Source organism: Peromyscus leucopus, chromosome 3 (assembly GCF_004664715.2).
Source record: "Peromyscus leucopus breed LL Stock chromosome 3, UCI_PerLeu_2.1, whole genome shotgun sequence".
Lineage (NCBI taxonomy): Eukaryota > Metazoa > Chordata > Mammalia > Rodentia > Cricetidae > Peromyscus > Peromyscus leucopus.
In genome coordinates this window covers 57,984,638-58,005,433 of record NC_051065.1, presented here as the reverse complement: position 1 = coordinate 58,005,433, position 20,796 = coordinate 57,984,638, and the positions used below count along the sequence as shown (strand labels likewise).

The window sequence follows — 20,796 nt, the reverse complement described above, 5'->3', positions numbered from 1 at the left end:
TAAGCATGCTCTGGGTATCCAGCCAAATAGACTCGATGGGCCATATGATACATTGAATCACATTCTCTTCTACCCAGTGCTGGAAGTTACCTCTTTTCTAGTAGTTGGTATGTTGTTGCTGTACTCTTGAGAAGAGAACATTTGTGGTCTACACCCTAAGAGCCATGCACAGTGACACATACCTGTAGTCCTACTTCTCAGAAGTCTGAGAATGGAGGGTCACTTGTTCCCATGAGTTAGAGACATTCTGGGCAATATGGTAAGAATAATCTCAAAAATAAAGTTTTAAAAATTTTTTAAAAAAAAAATGGCCAGGCAGTGGTAGCGCACACCTTTAATCCCAGCATTTGGGAGGCAGAGGTAGGCAGATCTCTGTGAGTTTGAGGACAGCCAGGGCTACACAGAGAAACCCTGTCTCAAAAATAAGCTTAAATAAGTAAGTAAGTAAGTAGATAAATAAATAAATAAGTAAATAAATCAATGAATGAATGAATAAGTAAGTAAGAAAGCTTTTAGTCTCCCAAGCAGGCCAGTGCTTGCCAAGCTGGGGACTTCTGACTCGGGACTTGCCACTTTCTCACTGTAGGTTCTCTTTGTCAACTAGACCAGTGCCTTGTGCCTCATCTCAGTGATTTCAGGCGAAAGCCAATCGTTTTTCTCTGCTCTTGGGAATCCAAACAACGAATATAATAAGGGAGATGATCCAGATTGTTCTGACATTTCCTCTATGTTCACTCTCACCTAGAGTGCTATATGGTTTACTCTGGATTAGAATTGGGTGCCCCCTTATCCAGCTAATGGTAGCTGGCCAGACCAGCAAGGACTGTCTGCATTCTTTCTGAGTGTGTCCTTGTGGTCCTTGTCACTTGTGTATTGTTAAACTGAAAGCATCTGCCAGTATGCCAACAAGATGTCTGTTTTAAAATCAGGAAGAGTTTATTATTATTACCAGGAAGGTTAATGATGGCAGAATAGAGTCCTGCTTGTAAGACTAGAACTGACTTGAAAATGGACACTGCTTGGGGAGGACATCACAGATTCCATAAAAGTCTAAAGAGCAATCCAAATAAAAGCTGGTTCTTCTTAGAGCGATTTGGATATGGCATAAAGCCTGAAGAGCAGTTTGTGGGGCAGAACTAGCAGGGATGGAGGATGATGGCCACAGAATTTGATGGAGTCAAGTAACCACTAGGTGGTAGGATAAAGTACTAAGAACATACACTGGTGTCTTCTAAGACCGTGTTGAAGATCATGACCTATGCACAGCAGAGATAAAGTTCTGGGTCATCAAGACAGACCTGATAAATGCACTCTCTACCCATATGCCCTGCAGCCATATCCTTTTTTTCTGGGCATCACCTCCATTCCAACATGACAAGAAGTCGGAGCCCTGGTGTTGATTGATTCTGTTATGGTCTAAGAGGCTGTGCGCATTAGCCTGCTCATTTCCCTTCCCTCTCCATCCTCTTCTCTGCTAGGCCCCGGATCCCCTGTGCTCCCAGGACTCATGGCCTCCAGGACCAGCGGACCCAGGCACTCCTGGGCGGGAGGTGTTTATAGACCTTTCCTCCTCCTTCCTATTCTACAGCAGAAATAAGGGAAGGAATGCTGTTGGCTCCTGGCCACCTCAGCAACCCCTGCTTTTATGTCAGAAATATTACCACAGATTCATATGGCTATCTTTCCTTCCTAACACAAGATGAGGCCAAGCAGAACAGATGACTGGAGGTGCTAGGTACCCTTGCTTCTTCCTAGAGCTGACGAACGTCTCAACGTTTTCTAAATTAGCTGACCTCACTCTTCCTAGTGATGCAGAAGGAAAAAGAAAGATGGAGTTTGTTGTGTCCTTTGGTTTGGTTTGTTTGTTTGTTTGTTTTGGGGAGTGTTTCGATATTTTTGGTTTTGCCTTGATTATAAAATTATTGATAATTCCACCCAATAGAATGTTGATGTTTGAAGTTTGTTTTTTAAATCTGGCCTTTTCTTTATGTTTCTCAAAAAAAAAATGTTTTCAAGCTAAATAGGATTGTATTGTCAGTATTATTTTGTAACTCATTTTAAAGTATCTTAACCATTTTCATGTCATTAAATCATCTTTCAGAAGGTCATTTTATTATGCTTGATAATATTTCATCATAATGTCCATAATTAGTCAGCCTCCTATTATTGATAATTTAGCTTATTAATAGTCTTTTTTACAATGAAATAGTAGTTTATCTTTTTACAAAAATTCTACACACTGTTAGTTAGTTAGTTAGTTAGTTAGTTAGCTAGTCAGCTAGCTAGTTAGTTAGTTGGTGTTACATTGCCCATGCTTGCTTATTCTCCCACCCTGGGGTTGACCACCTGCTCCTGTGCCTTGCACTGAAAATTAGCATAATTATAGTTTTTCCCTACTTTGGGACAGTAATAAGTTTTGTCTTATTTAAATTGCTTTTTTATATTAGTAATAGATGTTGCCTTTTTCATCATTTTTGTATTTGAGATGGGCTTATTATGTAGTCCAGGCTGGCCTCAAACTCAGGTGGCTCTCTCACATCATCGCCTGAACTGCTGGGATTACAGGCACGAGTAAAGCCCTACATGTTTTATCTACTCTGGTGCATTTGTATATTTCATGTCCTTTAAACATGTGTGGCTGTTTTGTCTGTGTCCTAATAACGTTCTCTGTCATATGTGTGCGTACATATGTAGTCAAAATTCTAGAGAGTAAGCTTTACGTTGGCTTTGAAGTTCACCTGGAGAAAGTAGTCTTTATTTCTACTTGATTCCTGCAGACCTCTTAGCATCACCACTACCTGTGTTGTCCTGGCTAAGACCTCGGCTCTCAGTCCTCCCTCACGCCCTGAGGAAGGGCAGTGGGCTGGAGGACTGTTGAAACATCAAGGCTGCCAGCCTTTGGCAAGGCCTTCACAGTTCATTTACAGAAGGCAGCTGCCCTTGCTCACCTTCGGCCCACAGAGCCTGCTTTCCATGGCTGGCCCTGGCAGCGCCCCCGGCTTCAGCTCTCCCTGAAGGCTCTCCACAGTGCTGCTGTACTACAGACCTGTGTCCCTGACTGCTGTCTTCTCCTCACTCAGCACGGCCTCGCGGCTTCTCATTCCTGGTTTTCACTGACCTCTTTACTCTTGTTTGTTTTGTTTTAAGGCAGGGTCTCTCTACAGAGCCCTGGCTAACCTGGAACTCACCATGTAGACCAGGCTGGCTTCAAACTCACAGATATTAAGGCATGTACCACCATGCCCTGTGTCCTCCTTACTTCTAAAATCCCCACTTTAGCTTGATCTCAACTGTATTAAAATGCTTCTCTAAGGTTTGATCTTTAGGGCTAGAGAATATGGGTTCAGTGGTAGAGAGATTGCGTGACATGTACAAGACCTAGGACTGGAAGGGAAGGAGAGAAAAGAAAAACTGGTCATTTTTCTTAACGAGCTTGAGGTTCTGAGAAAGGAGCAGGACTCTGGGGTGACATCCTCACAGGAGAAAATGAAAAGTGCATTCCAATTCAAGTGATACAAGAAGGCTCTACAGCCTGCCTGTAAGCAAATGAGTTCAGCTGAAGGCAAAGGATCATGTGCATGTCTTTACTTCCTGTTAAAAACTCCTTGGTGTGTATTATAAGAGCATTAGCGCACCTTTGATGTGAGGTAAACTGTTTCTTTCTGGGATCCATAGCTCTAATCACATGGTAATTAGATCTCTTTCTCTTAGGTACATGCACACAGATTGAGATTGAGAACCTCTGTTACATACAGAAGGTGATAGTGGGGGGCAGGGGGGCCGCGGGGGCGCTAGGGATGCAGTTCGGTAGGAGAGCGAGCATATGCTTTGCTTGTGCCGGGCTGTGGTTCCTCAGTGAGTGGGAGGAGCGCTACCGAGGGCTGTTGAACTGGGAGGATCTGGTGTGGTCGAGGGTGGTGGGTGGGCCTGTGAGCTAAGTGCAGACGCCGCATCACTAAGATGATGGTAGGCCACAGCTTAACCTCCCTAAGCCGTAGCTGCACAGTTGAGATCATGGTTGGTCTTCGTGCATATGGCAGTCAACACTGAACAGATGATGCCCATTTAGGGCTTAACATAGTGCAGGGTACGTAATACATTGTAAGTGGGACGGTATGTATCTCCACGTTTTACATAGTAGGTCAAGCTGTACAGAGTTCACAGTACTCGTTAGTGCAGGTCATGCCTTTCCATCTTTAAGACAGATGCTCACATAAGACGACTGGAGATGGTCAGTCCTCTCGGTGTCCTTGATGGAGGGCAGTACAATACAAGGCAAGGAGCCATTACTTTGGGTTCTGTCACTGTCGTAGTAAGGCTGCTATTCTCCAGGACAGAGTTTACAATAATTAGGATACCCTTTGCCCTCCTCAAGTGGCACTGTCCCTCTGCAGATCTCAGTGACTTCATCCTTCATGAAGGGTGATTTTTCATTTTTTTGTCACTGTCACCATCATCCACTATTCTTACCATGTCCTTGGTTTTCTAGCTCTTTAAGAAACAAAACACAAGTCCTTATTCTGATAACCCATAAAACTCTCATTCTCCCTCCTGTGCTGCCCATTACTGTGCTGACGTGCGCACAAAGCCAGCGGCGATGGAAGTGTGCTAACAGGAAATGCGTCGGTCACTGTGTGTCAGGAGGTTGCTGGTGTGCTGTGCCCTGTGCACTAACTGCTTTCTGACTTGGTGTTGAGAGTTAATAAAGAAATTTCAATGGAATACATCTGGGACTAGCGAGATGTCTCAGGGAGTAAAAGCACTTCCTGTGCCATCCCGATGACCTGAGTCCCATCCCCTGACCCCTGTGGAAGAAATAGTGGGCACCCTAAGTTGTCCTCTGGCATTCATGTGTGCACATAATAAAAAATTCAGTTTAGCCTGACACAGTGGCACACACCTTTAATCCCAGCACTCAGGACTGCAGAGGCGGAGAACCTGTGAGGTGGAGGCCAGCCTAGCTCTTGTACATAACAAATTCCAAGACAGGATTAAACAGAGAGACCCTATCTCAAAGAAAAAAAATGTAATTATATTTTATACGATACCCTTTGTACCTTAGCCAAACATGACAAACGCAATGCCACCAGGGCTTAAAGCAGTCCCTGAGCAACTGTTTCTTGCTTGTGTTTTAAGCCTAGTATTTACAAGCTACAGCCGTCCCTTCAAGGCCCCCACTGTGGTTGCTGTGGGCTTCTAGAAGGTAAATGGCCTCTTCTCCACCGACTCTTTGTGGTGTCTAGAAAAAAATGAAGGCATTAGGATGGATGGTCAGTCAGACCAAGCGGAGACACTGCCTGTTCTGCAGGAGAAAGCCAGTGTAGACTGATTCCTAATGCAGCCACTTCCACTGTGGAATCCAGGCCACCCATACATATGACAGAGATCTCTTTATGAGAGAGAAGCGCTGTACCTGAACAGACCTGAGGATGAGCCCTCAGCTGGTTGCTGCTCTGGGAACCCAGTCATGTGGTGCAGTAGCGGAGCACAGTAATGCCACTGTGTCCTCCACAGCCTGCCAGGAAAGCAGCTTTCCTGACACACAGGAAACCCTTTGGAGTCAGCTAACTCTCTGTGAGATGAAGAGGAGGCGTGCTGGCAGGCCTCCTGCTGTGGACGGAACCACTGTGTTTCGCTTGACCTTTGGCTGCCGCCAAGCACCGAACATAACTGTTCAGAAGCTTCATGTTTCTTTTCTCACTGTTCCTGCCACCACCGTGGTCTTGCAGGTGACCAAGTACTACTGTCGCTAGCAAGGGGCTGGGGCAGGGCTCACCAGTCCTGTGCAGAGGCGGCCAAATCTCAGATTTGCTGTGGTCAGGAGCTGCTAAGTGGAGACAGAACTCCAGCCTGCCTTCTTTCCACTGCCTAGTGTGCCTTAACCCCTTCACTTCCTCTTGGCAGCCTCCCCATCCTGGGAAGGAAGGAAGGTAGAAAACAAATGAAATCGTGGTCTTCGTTACTCATCCTATTAAACTGCCATTGTCAGGAATCCTAGTCTGAGAAGTAAGAGTCCAGTAAACCTTAGCAGAGGCAATTAAGTACATAATAGGAGCACTAACACCTAAAACTGCTCTGACCCAGTCAGGAGCAGCAGCGTGTGCCTCCATTCCCAGCTACTGCAGAGCCCGGGGGGTCACATGAGCCCAGGAATTTGGGGCCACCTGGAGCAGCATAGCAAGTGTCTTTTCTGGTTTTTGAGACAGGGTTTCACTGTGTAGCCCTGGCTGTCCTGTAACTCACTCTGTAGCCCAGGCTGGCCTCAAACTCACAGAGATCTGCTGACTCTGCCTCCTGAATGCTGGGATCAAAGGAATGCGCCACCACCACCCGGTGATAGCACAGTTTTTAAAGTTACTTGCCAGGTGATGTGTAGCTTTGCACCTTTCCTGGAACTCGCTTTGGAGACCAGGCTGGCCTCGAACTCACAGAGATCTGTCTGCCTCTGCCTCCCAAGTGCTGGGATTAAAGGCGCCACCACTCCCCGGCAAAACTTTGTCTTAAAAAAAAAAAGTGAAAACTGTGCTATCCAATGTGGTTGCAATTTTTATGTGTGGCCATTTACATCAAAGTAAATGATAACTAAAAATTAAGTTACAGTTACAGTGATGATCATATTTGAAGTGGTAAACAGTCACTTGTGGCTGAGATACTGAATTTTTATCATAATTTATTCATAATTAAATTCAATAAGAACATGTACCTGGTGGCCACTAGAGTAGACTGTCCCTCTGTTATAAATGACTGTCACTGGAGAAGCTTTCTCTTGGATAACGTGTTGCCAGACATGGCAAAAATGCCATGATCTCCTAGCAGGTTTTGTCCCTTCCACACAGGGGAGGACCATACAAACCTCGTGAGCTGTGTTTCCTGGTGACCTTCCCAGCTCATAGACATTATGGCTTTGCTGTTTGTTTGTTTGTTTAAGGGAAAAAGGAAGGCACCCACGTGACTTCAGAAATCCACAGACTGTTAACAGCAGAGTCCTGAGTAGGAAAGCCTGAGACAGGAGGCAGTGGGGACACCTGGTCCCACTTCCCAGCCTGCTTATTCATGGCACAGCCACTTGCACACTTCCGCTTAGAGTCCACAGTAGTCGAGTTCTTCTTCGTAGTTATAGGTCCTTGGAGCCGGGTGCCCTAAGGAATTTGTAGTGGTACCCAAAACCAAATGTGGGAAGCCTGGGGGGTCCTGAGTCTGAAAGTAGCTTTGCTACAGGATCAATCCTAGATTGCACCTAAAACACAGAGAAGAAAGGAGCTGGGTGGTAGTGAGTCTTCACTCCAGAAGCCGCTCCTTCCTCTCTTCTAAATTACTCTGAAGTCCAAAGTACCTTCCGGAATAGCTCTCGATTGAAGGTAGTGTTCCTAACTCCCCGCTCTCTCCCATTCAGGGAGGTGTGATAGTGGTCCTGATTAAGGGGCAGCAGAGACGTTTTTGTCACTCTTTTTCTAGTGCCTGGACCGTCCTCATCCTATGCACATAACAGCTGTCCACAGTCACGACTGAGTTTGTGTCTTCAGGGGCCCCGGCCTTCCTGGCACTGGAGTCTAGCCCTGCAGGGTGGTGTGCTGTGGACCCCTTCGGAAGAAAGCAGCAGTGCCTTTGGCACGGTGTCCCTGCAGGGTGGTGTGCTGTGGACCCCTTCGGAAGAAGCAGCAGTGCCTTTGGCACAGTGTCCCTGCAGGGTGGTGTGCTGTGGACCCCTTTGGAAGAAGCAGCAGTGCCTTTGGCACGGTGTCCGGCCCTCCCTGTGGGTCAGCACATCTTTTAGCATGGCATGTTACCCTGGCTGTAGTTCCAGCACTGGGGAGACTGAGGCAGGGGCTCCTGTAGTAAGTTCTGACCTGCCTGGGAGGCACATCAAGACCCTGCTGGAGAGAGTTAGGGAATAGGGGACTGGAGGGAGGACAGAGGGAGAGAGGGAAAAAACAAGAAACTGACTCTCGTCTTGGTCTTAAAGATGGTGGACTACAAGTGTGTGTTGAGGGCCTTTGTGATGAAATGTTAGACCTTTATGCCTTCATCTCTAAGTGCTCATCTGATCTGTACTGTGGCCTTCAAATGTAGTGCTTAGCTGTTATCTGGGCTCAAAGCTAGATGCCTTCCATTGGGTTCCTCGGCACCACAAAAGGAATGAGCACATACCAGCAAGCCAACTGGACATGCTCAAGTCTTGGGGCCTTTCATCAAAGTCAACACTCTACAAGAAGACTTATTTTTTTCTTTTTTAATACCAAAGCAAGATACATAATTGAACAAATGTAACTGGAGTCATTTCTGTTCAATTCATGATTAGAAAGTAGTTATTTGATTTTTCTCCACATTCTTGCAGGTTTAGTAAGGTATGTTCAAGGGGCATTAGCTACATGAAGTTCATACAGGGACCCACATTATAATAGGACAAGCCTTTGGAGATTAAAGTTTTCAAAGGTCTTGAGTAAAAGACCTTCCTCTTCTAGTTGATGCCTCTGTTAGGACTTTGAAGGAATGTCAGCACACTGTTATTAACTCTAATAACTTGCACGTCACAGCCTGGATGCTCTGGAGCCTTCTGACTCTCGGGTTACCTGTGTAAATACAGGATTCTCGTCCTTGCATCCAGCTATGCCATTTGTTAATAAAGAGTAAGTGTGCAGAGCCCAGCGGTGGCGGCAGCAGCCTGGCAGGAGAAGTAATCTGAACAGGATAAACATGCCTCCTTTTTGTGGGATGCGCTCTCTCTCTCTCTCTCTCTCTCTCTCTCTCTCTCTCTCTCTCTCCTCTCTCTCTCTCTCTCTCCTCTCTCCTCTCTCTCTCTCTTCTCTTCTCTTCTCTCTCTCTCTCTCTCTCTCTCTCTCTCTCTCTCTCTCTCTCTCTCTCTTCTCTCTCTCTCTCTCTCTCTCTCTCCATCTCCTGCCAGGAGGAGGCTATCAAATAAAGAGGAGGTTGTGCTTAGAGTCGGTTGGTCGGTCCTGTGAATGTCTGAGTGGCACCTGCTTCATTCAGTAGCTCTGCTTTCCTGGGCCTCCACTGCACAGCTGCTCCTGACAAAGCCCTTTTCTCCTCCTGTTGGTCAGAGTGAGGGCAGAGGCCCAGCAAGGAGACATGCTGGTTCTGCTTTGTCAGCACAATTGCCTGTGACATTGTAATTACACCGAATCTTCATTATCACAAGGGCCCCAATTGAGAGATTTCCCGAGCCTAAATAGGGTTTTCAAAGTGAAATTGATTTTTTTTTTTTTAAATCTTTGCTGTTGTAAAGCCAGCAATTGGCTCTGAGCATCACTGACGGGGTCTAAGCATGGGAACTGAGACATTGGCCTGAGCAAGGCAGCAAAGGCGTGCTCTCAGACCGGCTCAGCAGAGAGCCGGCCGGGCGCTCTTCTGACTGCCGCCGATCGTCTCCATGGTGCTCAGTCCTAACTGTAAAGTATTGTAAGATAGGGGAGAAAAGGGAAGAAAGAACTGTGATATAAAGCAAGGGAAATGTCCGGGAAATGATTTCTGGCTAATACAAAGCATCCATTTTCAGATTGAGTTTCCATCTAAACAAACAAGAGGCAGCTCTTCCTCTGTGTGTGTGTATCTGTGACTGATGTATATCTGTGGTGTGGAATTAGCATACTAGAAACTCTAGAAAGGTGTTTAATATCGCAGCTATCTCAGTTAACTAAAATGAAATAACATTTAAAATGCAGTTCCTTAGTCACCATTCAAAGCCACTGTGTTAGCCTGCACACAGACTGAATGTGTCCTGTCCTGGGGGAGTCTCTGAGACATTGGTCTCAACTTGAACTGTGTTGGCTGCTTTAGGACTCCTTGGAGTATCTGGGGTGATCTTCACGACAGAAGAGAAGGACTGACTGAACGTCTAGAATACCTCTGTATTCTCAAGATCTAAAAAAATTGGGCCTCCAAGAATTTCAACACTACCCTCACACAAGGAAGGGAAAAGCAATACTGAATTACACTAAGTGAGGAAGGGATTTGATTTTAGGAAGACCTGCCTTCTGTTGTTTGAGACAGGGTCTCACTGTGCAGCCCTGGCTGGTTTGGAACTCACTCTCTAGACCAGGCTGCCTGGAACTCACAGAGATCCACATGCCTCTGCCTCCCAGCACTGAGACTCAAGGTGTATGGCACCACACCCAGCAGGGATGGATGTCTGTTTTCAACTCATCCTCTCGCTGGCCTTCTCTTTCTCCTCAGCTTTCATAGCCCAGCTATGAGGACTAGAGAGCTCTTTTCTCAGTAAGTAGCCTCTAACAAGAGGCCATGTGAATCTCAGGGGCCAAAAATGTGTGTGGCTTGTTCATTGTATAGACAGCAAAAAGTCAAAAGGTGGGTTGTCAGCACCTTCCCTTCCCTTCCCTTCCCTTCCCTTCTCAGGAGCCTTAAGGCCAAGGTGTAAGTGGCTTTCAATCGTTCCCTCCTCCTTCGCTCTGCTTCCAACAGCCACTGCATGGTTGCTCTGACTCCTAGGAGAAAGCTCATGTGAAATAAACACTGTTACCTCAAACTTAGATTCTTTTCTTAAACATAACTCCAATAAATGTAATGTTACTTAAGCACAAATCAGCCCTATAGTCAGAAGTAGCCTGTGGATCTTATAACTGTAATCAACTTTTTGTTGTCACATACAGATTATCGCTCGTGTAGATTACTTGTGACACATTTTAAATCCTTGGGCAGTTTTGAGCTAAGCAGCCCAGTGTAAGCCTGGACATCCCCACCACTCTCCACCAGCTGCTATGTGCTTAGGAAATACAAATTAGTTTTCATATTAGCTTAAGGAAGACATAATTAGGAAGGTAGATCTGCTACAAGAAAACCACATCGTAAATGCTACTTTAGGGAGGAGGTGAGGAACGGGAGTAAACGACTCTCCCTTGGCTCAACTAAGAGCTGGCTGGAAGATACGTTTGTAACGCATACTCCATTCGAAGTCAGTGACTGTGTTCAGATGAGCTGGGCTTGTCAGCTGTGGCACAGAACACCGCACTAGGGTGTGTGGGAAGCTGCCGAGCTGTGGCAGGTTCTGGTGGTCCATCGTGCCCAGTGCCTTGTAACGGTTGTGTGTTCTTGTCAGGCCTCTGTATGGCAGACTGCGAAGCTTATAGGTGGATCCCAGCAAGCAGACTACAGGTGGGTTCACCTCTGGTGAGAGAAGCGAGCAGCTGAGGGTGCGGTGCCTGCAACGCGGCCTCTGCAGGCTCCGCTTCTTCCCGACGCCTTGTTCCCCCAGCACAGCCCCCCCATCACCCCGTCCTCTGATAGCTTTACAACTGTCGGTAGTTGCTGTCTTTGGTGCTGTTGCTCTCTGTTGATTGGCTGGCGTTCTTTTTATAAAGACTTGTCTTTGGGGACAAGTTGGCTATGCAAGTACAGTTCAGATAAGAGAGAAAATGACTGTTGGTCAAGATGAAGTTTACTAGTCTTCGCGAATACATGGACTTCAAGATGGCGCCAGTCCTCCCAGTGAAGGAGGAGGAGGAGGAGGAGAAGGAGAAGAAGGAGGAGGAGGAGGAGGAGGAGGAGGAGGAGGAGGAGGAGAAGAAGAAGAAGAAGAATTATTATTCTTTGGATGTCAGAGCAGGGGAGCTGCTGTGCTAGACATTGTGTGGAATTTCCCTCCTGAAGACATGGCTGGAGCATTTCAGAGAGGTCACTACAACACATACCTCAGTCGGAAGAAAGGAAGCAAGCACTGCTGAGGTGCCTTGATGCGGGCAGCTTACATGCTTTTCAGCTCCTGCCTGTCTTACAAAGAACTCAAACCTGAATGGCAACCCATATAAGCACTGAAGAGGGACAGTGCCCAGGGTGCACTGTGGACCATGATCACCTTACCCCGACTCCTGTGTGGGGAACTCTGTCTTTTCTGACTCCTTTCCTACCAATAAAAACTGACTGGGTTTTTTTTTAAAGATGATGCTTTACTGAGGTAGATGTCTTTCTGTGTGACTATCAAGCTCTGGAACTGTCCAATTACCATCCCTTCATCCCTCACTCTGGGTAACCCCCGTGTGACCCTACCACTTCTCATTTCTGCATTAAAACTCGGCTGGGTGACTTTCTTCTGAGGACCGTATGCAAGCCGCCACTGTGTGCTTTGTGGCCCTACTCTTCTTCCCCGGCCTTCCCTGCAGTTTGCCACATAGACTGCTCTGCACAGTCTAACTGGAGGAAGGCTGGCCCCTACTTCCATCTTCAGAAAAGCCTTTCTGGTCAGATCAGGAAGGCTAGAGTTGAGTTCAGTCAACAGGACAAGGAGCCACGGGGGTTCTGACCCCAACGCACAAAGCCTCGCTGCATAGGTCCTGAGCACCTATCTCCCTGCTGATCAAGAGGAGATCGTGAGTTTATATTCTAAGATACCTTTTGAGATTCACTTGCTACAGATTAAACATCAATTCAATTTTAACATTTGATGTATGGGGAAGGGGACAAGTGGAGTTTCTTGGTAGTCTTCCAAAGGCAAAGGACAGAATGACACTGTCCCAGCTGGCCCACACTACAGCGAGCATGATTCCTAGGAGCATTTTTGAGATTGTCTGGCCAGAAGGGAGGAAACTTTAAGTGCTGGGAAGGGCCCAGCACTGAGGGCTGCTCTTGGCTGCAGGAGACTGCTGGGTACTTGCCAGGTCTAACACGTTAGACCCATAAATCCCCAACGCCTCATACTTAGCCAGCACACAAAGGGAAGACTGAGGGCCCTGGCTCCCTGGCTTGCTAGCATTAGGCTGCCTGGGCCTCTCTTCAGTTTCAGACTGGCCTTCTTGTCATGTTGGTCTCTGTGTAGACCTCTGCCTCTGTCTCCCTTCCTCTGCTGGACTGGCTTCCCCGCCAGGTGACCTGGCTTGTTTGGATTCATCAGCCTCTGGGGTATTCTCCCAAGAAAGATTTCCTCCTCTTGCTGGTCCTTAAAATTGTGACAAGTTTTGATTTTGGTTTTTTATCGAGGACTATGGGGGGTCCAGCCCCTCGATAGTCCCCTCCCAGGGTCAGGGAAGACTCTACAACCAGCTGATAATTAATCTTTGATGAAATGAAATGAATCTATGTACACGAAACTCCTTAGTCCATATACTTTATTATTCTGTGACAGTTATAAGCTTATATTTTGTTCTCATATTTAGGTCATCTTTATCCTGATTTCTCTCTACACTTGTCTGCGATCCTCTCTATGTTCTATCTTAATTCCTTCATCTAGTTCTGTCCCTTCTAGGTTCTCATCTATCTAGTTCTTTCCCCTATCAGCTCCTCTCCCGTCTCCTTCTCTCTCATCTGGCTCTTCCTCATCTTGTTCTTCCCCATCTGGCTCTTCCTCATCTTCCATCTCGTTCCTTTAGTCCTCTCTTTTAGCTCTTCAATCTAGTTCTTCCCCATCTCAGTTCGTTCCTCTCAAGTTCTTACCCATCTAGTTCTTCCATTCTCTTCTCTCTTCTCTGTCCTCTCCTGCCCTGGGAGTTCTGGTATATATACACTTACAAGCAGTATTTCCTTAGCAGTGCAAAGCCAGGCTTCCAGGGTCAAATGGAGGGGTGATAAGAATAGGCTTAATTGACACATCCGCCAGCCCTTCTCAAACAGGTAACCTGGATGCTTAAGTCTGTTCTTAGAGAGTACAGAGGTATCTCTGATAAGGTACTTTCCTCCATCCGGTGATGGACCTGGCTGGATGCTACCAATAATGATAATTACAGGGAGGCTTGAACTGGGAGTTCTGGCTGAGCATAGCTGTTAGCACAGAAGGTTATCTAAATATTCCTAGAAGTGGTTAGGTAAGTAGTTAGAGGTCTATAAAGTTAGTAAGGCTATAAGAAAGGAGGGGTCTGAGCTAAATTGTGTAAAGCTATTACTTAATGTCTACCTGACCTAGGCGGTGTCCCTTGTGGAATTTACCTTAAGTCAGGAGACTCACCTGTGGGTTGTTATCACTGTTAATCCTCGGAAATTGGGTGGCCACCTGGGTGATGTCTCCTTTAGTCCTTGAAAGTGGCTAGGGGAGATATCTGATTCCAGAGAAAGCATTTCCTGAGGCTGTTCTCCAAATGCCTGGAATGTGTATGTCTAGAGAGTGATCAGTCCACATTGTTAGCCCTTCTTAGGGAAAAATCAATTGGGAAAACTATGAAGGCACACATGAATACAGAATAACAGAATACAGCTGATATATAACAAGCCAAGTAACACCAAAAACTCCTTGGGATTTGGCTTCCTCTGGAGGAATTCCCTGATTCCTCCAGGTAGTGACTTTGCCATAACCAGCTGAGTTCTTATGATATATTCCTGCGGCCCGCAACAGTTTTTCAAGACAGTTTCTGTGTAGCCCTAGCTGTCCTGGAACTCACTCTGTAGCCCAGGCTAACCTCGAACTCAAAGAGAACCACTTGCCTCTGCCTCCTGAGTGCTGGAATTAAAGGCGTGCACCACCACCACCTGGCAAGAATTTGACAAGTTTTGTAACATGAGAGTGGTTGGTTGAATTCCTTGTTCTCCCCTCCTTTTTCAGATATATTTAACTGTGTATGTGCCAGTGTTTTGCTTGTGCTAGCGAGGGTCAGGAGATCCCCTGGAAGTGGATTGAGGATCCTTATGAGCCACCATGTGGGTGCTGAGAACTAAGCCATCTCTCCAGCCCTTTCTGAAGGGTTCATTCTTACCCTTTCTGGTCATAGACTTGATTCTCCGTATAGGCCAATGTTCCTCTGCTACATGGATTAGCCTTCCTGTTAACAGACTACAGAAGAGCCGGGTGGTGGCCATGGCAGCGGCAGTGGCGGCGCACACCTTTAATCCCAGCACTTGGGAAGCAGAGCCAGGCGGATCTCTGTGAGTTCGAGGCCAGTCTGGACAGGCACCAAAACTACATGAAGAAACCCTGTCTCAACAAACAAAAAAGCAAACTACAGAAGGAAGCCGCACGTGAGGCAGAAGCAGGCAGATCTCTGAGTTCAAGGCCAGCCTGGTCTACAGAGTGAGTTCTAGGACAGCCAGAGAAACCCCGTCTTGAAAAAACAAAAAATAAAATAAACTACAGAAGACATTACATTATTTCCTTTTAGTTGTAAGAATCATTCTCAGTCAAGTGTGGTGGCTCATGCCTGTAATGTCGCACTGAGGAGGCTGAGACAGAAGGATAGCTGAGTGCAAGGCCAGCCTACGCCATCCAGTGATTTCCAGGCCAGCCAAGTCTACAGTATGAAACCTGTCTCCAGGAAAAAAAAGAATCTTTCCACCAATTGCTGTTTATTTTGTGTAGCTTTTTTCTTTTTCTTTTCCCTCTCATGACCGTCAGTATTCTCCCAACTGAAGATACTTCCACAGCCAACTCACAGGGCCTTTGGCCTGAAAGATTGAATTACAGCAAACAACAATTCCCAAAGGTTCCCTGCTTGGAGGGCAAATGAAAGGCCCGTTCTTCCGAAAGCCGTCTGTCTTGTTGTGGGGTGGAGGAGAGTAAGCTGTCGTGCTGGGTAACCAGCCAGTCCTGGTACCCTGGGTTCTGTCTGGTTCATGTCTATCCGGTTTACTGCTGAGGAGTTTAGACGTGTTGATAACATCATCGTACTACCTGATCCCTTGTATATATTATATAACACACTTATTTCGGTGCTAACGATTGAACCATAGCCTCGCAAATAGGTAAGCATTCTACCGCGAGCTGCACCCCCAGCCCTGGTCCTGTCTTGAACTTTGTTACTGCAGGTTGGTGGTTGGCCCGGGAGTGCACACTCACCTGTGCGCTGGGTTGGCACCTGTGTTGTCCCCTCCTAGAGTTCCTGTGCGGCTTGAGACCACGGCTGGGATGTAGATGGGAAGCCGCCTGCCGGTTCTCTCTGTGATTCCATTGCTTTTATCTCAGATCTGTGTCTTTGAGGCCTTCAGCAAATGATCGCCTGCCGTAGGAGCAAGTCCCTGTTGCAAGATGTGTGCTGTTCCCAGGGACCAATAACCTAGCAGCCCAAACTAGACTTCTCATTCAAAATCATCTCGAAAAGGGGTGGGCAAGTACTGTAGACCTACTGTGTCCCGGACACTGTTCCAAGGGTTTCCTATGTCAGCATATCTGGTTCAGCATCCCCATGAGATTAGTAATTACCATCTTGCATGTGAGGAAGCTAAGGCCCACAGATGTTGAATGACAGAATTGAAACAGGTCTTTGTGACTAAGAGCGCTTTAATGGAATTAAGATAGCATATAGAGTAAAATGCAAAGCCCGGGATTTCCACAAAGCATTTGACTACACCACCTTAAGGATGCTGTGGAGAACGCCGGTTTCGCTGTAGAGCAGAGCAGAGCAAAGACCTTGAAGGTTCTTCAGTCTGCAGAGGGCAAGGCTGGAAGGATGTGGTCCACTTGCTAAAAAGTCACGAAGACCATGTTGAGTTGTGTCACAGTGTGTCCCGTTACTGAACAGCCTCTGTGCTCGGGTTGCTCAGTATTCAGTGACAGTCTTGTCAACAACTGAAGTCAGCAGACACCTAAAGAGAAACAGAAACTGCTCTGAAGCAGGGCGGGGCCATGCGAAGTTGAGTGAATGGTGGAGTCCATAACATCACAGGAGGCAGGGAAGAGAGTGGGCTGTGTGTCTGCTCTAACCCCCTGGATTGCCAGAAGAGCCTGACTTCAATCTGCAGGAGTAGTCTAGGCAGGGAGAGAGGCTTGAACAAGCATGCGTGGTATTGAGGGTGTGTCGTCGGCAGGACAAGCGTGGTTGTGTGATGGGGGGTAATGCAGGGAATTGGGGGAAAGTTGGTGTGTGCTTGCTCAAGACTCAGCTAACCAGGCATGCTGACTATGTAACTTCGGCACTTGGGAAGCTGAGGCAGCAGGGTCGAGAGTTTGAGACCAGCCTGAGCTACTTAAAGTGCTGAGGAGACGCAGAAGTATCTGGAAATGAGCATGACAGTGCTTTGCCAAAGATCACTAAGGCTGGGTTTGCAGCACGCCAACTGGAATACTTTCTCACTGCAGGCCCAGATGAAGTTCATGCATGGACCATCAGGAAAGCCATGAAGGTTCCTCAGGCTGCAGGAAGATTCACACAGAGTTTGGAAAGGGATTCATTATGGCGGAAGTAATGAAAGACGAAGATCTTAAAGAGGAAGGTTCTGGAAATGCAGCCATGGCTGCTGGGAAGTACAGACAACAAGGCAGAACTTACGTTGTTGAAGATGGAGATATTATCTTCTTCAAATTTAATTCGCCTCAGCACCTGAAGAAGAAATAAAGCTTAGTTCCTAACTTTAGCATATGTATGGCTATGGTTCTGCTTTTGACTTGGGATAGTTGGTTGTTTTGTTTTGTTTTTAGCTAAAGTTTCTGAAAACTGAAGGTACAAAGTTGGAATGGGACTCCTGTATAAATTGTTACTTATATTCAAATAACAGAAGCTGAGTTCTGGTTTGCTTTTGAAGGGGGAGTTCTGATTGGAGAGTTGACTCAGCAGTCAGGCATGCCCACTGTCCTAAGGAAGAACCCAGGTGTCAGTAAGTCCAGCTCCAAGGGACCTAATGCCCTCTTCTGGCTTCAAGGGTACCTACACACGCCATTCATTTACACAGATGCATACATACACATACATAAACAAAATTCATCAAAGTAGTTTTTTGAATTTAAAAAAAAAGGGAAGGATGGGGAGCTGACAGCAGTTGGGGGTGTATTGGATGTGAAGTCAAGGGTGGTGAGGGGGACTTCAGAGACTTGAACCTGAGCAACAGGAAGGATGTAATTGCCGTGTGTTGAGGGAAGGAGGGGAGGGGGCCTGGGCCTTGCTTCACCGTTTATGCTCAGCAATGATAGCCAACAGTTGTGTTTTAATCAGGACAAGACAGGCTCCTAGGGCCAACAGCTCCTCTAGGGATCCAAAGATCCTAGAGGTGAGGCCTGACGTTCTGAGTTCCCTCTCACCTCCATGCTCTGGACAATGCTGCCATGATTTACCATGAAGCCTGGAGAGGCAGTGGTGAGCCTGAAGGATGGTCCTCTGCCTTGGCAGAGTGCTAATTGTCCAGGGTATTCTGGGGCATGGAAAGGCTCCCAGATCCAAAGCCCACACATCTAGCTTAATAAACTAGTCACTGGGGGGGAGGGGGACAACATGACAGCCTGTCTGCTCGCCTTTTGTTTGTTTTGTTGTGTTTTTTGAGACAGGGTCTTAAGGCTGTTGACAAAGCCGGCCTGGAGGCTGTGTGCTAGAACTATAGTCCTGCATTACCTTGCCTGGTTTGGGGGTGTGGGGGTAGGTTTTGACTTTGAGATACGTCTCTCTCACCATGTAACCTGAGTTGGCCTCAAGCTAAAGATCCTCCCACCTCTGCCTCCCAAGTGCTGATTTTATGGGTATCTACCACCACAGGCAGGGTCTACTGGGTATTGTTATTACATTGACTTATTTGCTTATTTGCTTTGTGTATGTGTGTACACAGTGGAGATCAGGAAACAAATACTGAAGTCAGTTCTCCTTCCATCGTGTGAGTCCTGGGGATTGAACTCGGGGTGTTAGCTTTGGTGGTAAACACCTTTACCTGCTGAGCCATCTGGCTTGCCCTTGCATTTTGGTTTTTGGTAAACTTTTTTTGTGTGTATGTCGGGGGCTGTTTCTCATTTTGTAGCTCTAACTGATGTAGAACTGGCTATGCAGACCAGACCAGCCTCAAATATAGAAATCCACCTGCCTCTGTCTCCCAAGTGCTGGGATTGGATAGCGATTTACCACTGGGCATCATCTCTGTAATCAGAACACCTGGAAGGCTGAGCCAGGCAGGAAGAATACCATGAGTCTGCAGCGAGCCCAAGCTACCCGTGAGACTGTCTCAAAACAAATGAGAATAAACTTTGAATTTAAAGAAATGGTTTAGATTTGCTAAACTCTAGTATTTGTGTGGCTTTGACATTTTGGAATACTGAAGTGTTGAGAACGTTGTGAGTCTGTGCCTTCCTGATAGGTCCAGGGTTCTGCTGGAGTGCTTACTTATGAAAAGATGCCGTCCTGCATCCCTCCCCAGGGTCCTAGCACAAATCCAAGGGCATGCAGCCACACACACCAAGGAGTTCGGTTACTAAGACTGTGTTGGGTCTCCCTGAAAAAAGAAAAGGAACTTCGGGCCCTTAAAGTAGAACATGAAGGGCTTCCTGTTGCTTAATCAATTGAAATGACCCAGAATCCAAGCTTGGATTAGCATGTGCCTCTAGATTAGGGCTAATCGGGGGCAGGCTGAGCAGATGCAGGGACACTCCCAGCGTGATTACTGTACCTCAGCATTTAATCATCTCTCTTCCAAGGGCAGCCGTCCGCCCGACTTAGTGTGTACTGGGTTTCAAAGCTTTCGGCACCTCCCCCATGCTATGGACATAAAGGCAGCTAGGTCAGAGACACTGAGGAGATTTAATCTAATCCCATGTCCAAATGCCTGTGTGGGTGTTTGTGTTAGAGAGATAGATCTTAAAATCCCCACATGAAGATGGTGATACATTTATTTAAGGTGGACATGGACTGAGAATGCGTGTAGAAAAGATTAGAGTTGGGTTTGCAAGGCCTTTGAGGTTATGCAATGACCAAGATGTGTAGTGCCTATCACAGCTACTCACCTTGAGACAGCTTTGTTGTGGAAGGTGCTTCATAACTCAATTGTAGGGGCTAAATTGGCTTCTTCCCTGAGTTATGTGAAATATACAAAACGCGGTCTATAAAAAAATTTATTTCGATAGGTTTTGGGTGTGGTATTTTTACTTTGTTTTGGTTTTAGGAGAAATGTCTCACTTTTTATTCCACGCTGGCCTTGGACTTGAGGCAGCCTTCCTGACTCCTGAGATTACACTTGAGCCACTACTCTAGCTGTGACTTTACACCTGAGTTTTCATTTGTGAGTGGAGAAAACGTGTTGAGCACCTGCTCACTGTTAGGTCCCTTCTTAAAGAATTTGCAATGAATTGAAGACAAGATATGCAAACAGTGATGATCTGTAAGATTGTTCCTCTGTAGAAAGCTGAGTACAGTGCCATGGGGCTACCAGGGAAGAGGACTGAAACCACTGGAGGGCAGAGGCTGGAAGAAGCAGAGAACAAGTCCGTTCTGCAGAAGTCATGGTGTGCACAAGCATGGAGATGCTTGTGTGGAGAAGCCTAAGTCCATCGCAGCCTCTGCAGGCCAAAGCATAGTGGGTGTGTGCCTGTCTTCCTAGCACTTGGCAGGAGGCTCAAAGGTTCAAAGCCAGCCTATGCTCCATCTTGAAACCCTGCCTCAAAACAAGAAGATAGTCTGGAGCAAATCATGACTGCCTTGACCACCATGCCAAAGCATCTAGACTGGGCTGTGACTTTGGGAACATTACTAATGTCGTGGTACCTAAGTGTGCAATTAGAAGGCTAAGCAACATAGTATATCTAAACAGAACTTCTGTGGCAAGGAAGGGTGAAGGAAAGAACTGATTCGGCATTTAAAACCATTTGGAATGGCTTAGAAGAAACCGGGCCACCCCGACATGAAGCCACACCCCCTGTTGCTTCCTCTGCGACTTTTCCCCATCACAGAGACAAGAACCCTCACTGACCCTGCCTTTGTGTTGTGCAAATAGGGTTTCACAACTGACTGTCATCAAAACAAAACTCTCAAGCCCTGCTTCGTGTTGTACCTTCAAATGCTTATCCCGAAATTGACAAAACTGACTCCTAGAAAATGCTCACACACGGTTAATACTGTGAAATCAGATTTTGTTTTTTGTGTTTTTGTTTGTTTTTTTTGTTTTGTTTTGTTTTGTTTTGTTTTGTTTTGTTTGAGACAGGGTTTCTCTGTGTAGCTTTGGTGC

The 20,796-nt window shown here is 46.6% G+C and overlaps 1 protein-coding gene across 3 annotated transcripts in view; it reads left to right on the top strand.

Annotated features, from left to right (window-relative positions):
* The window catches only part of Nrf1 (nuclear respiratory factor 1), a 112,834-nt gene that overhangs the window by 86,907 nt on the left and 5,131 nt on the right, over positions 1–20,796 (top strand). Inside the window, exon 12 of one of the 3 annotated variants that reach the window (XM_037203684.1) lies at positions 1,479–2,001. The exons of the other annotated variants lie outside the window; for them this stretch is intronic. Within the exon in view, the coding sequence (XP_037059579.1) occupies positions 1,479–1,597 (119 nt within the window). The 3' untranslated portion in view covers positions 1,598–2,001. Of the gene's footprint in view, positions 1–1,478; positions 2,002–20,796 lie in introns of those variants that run through there. 3 annotated transcript variants of the gene reach the window in all.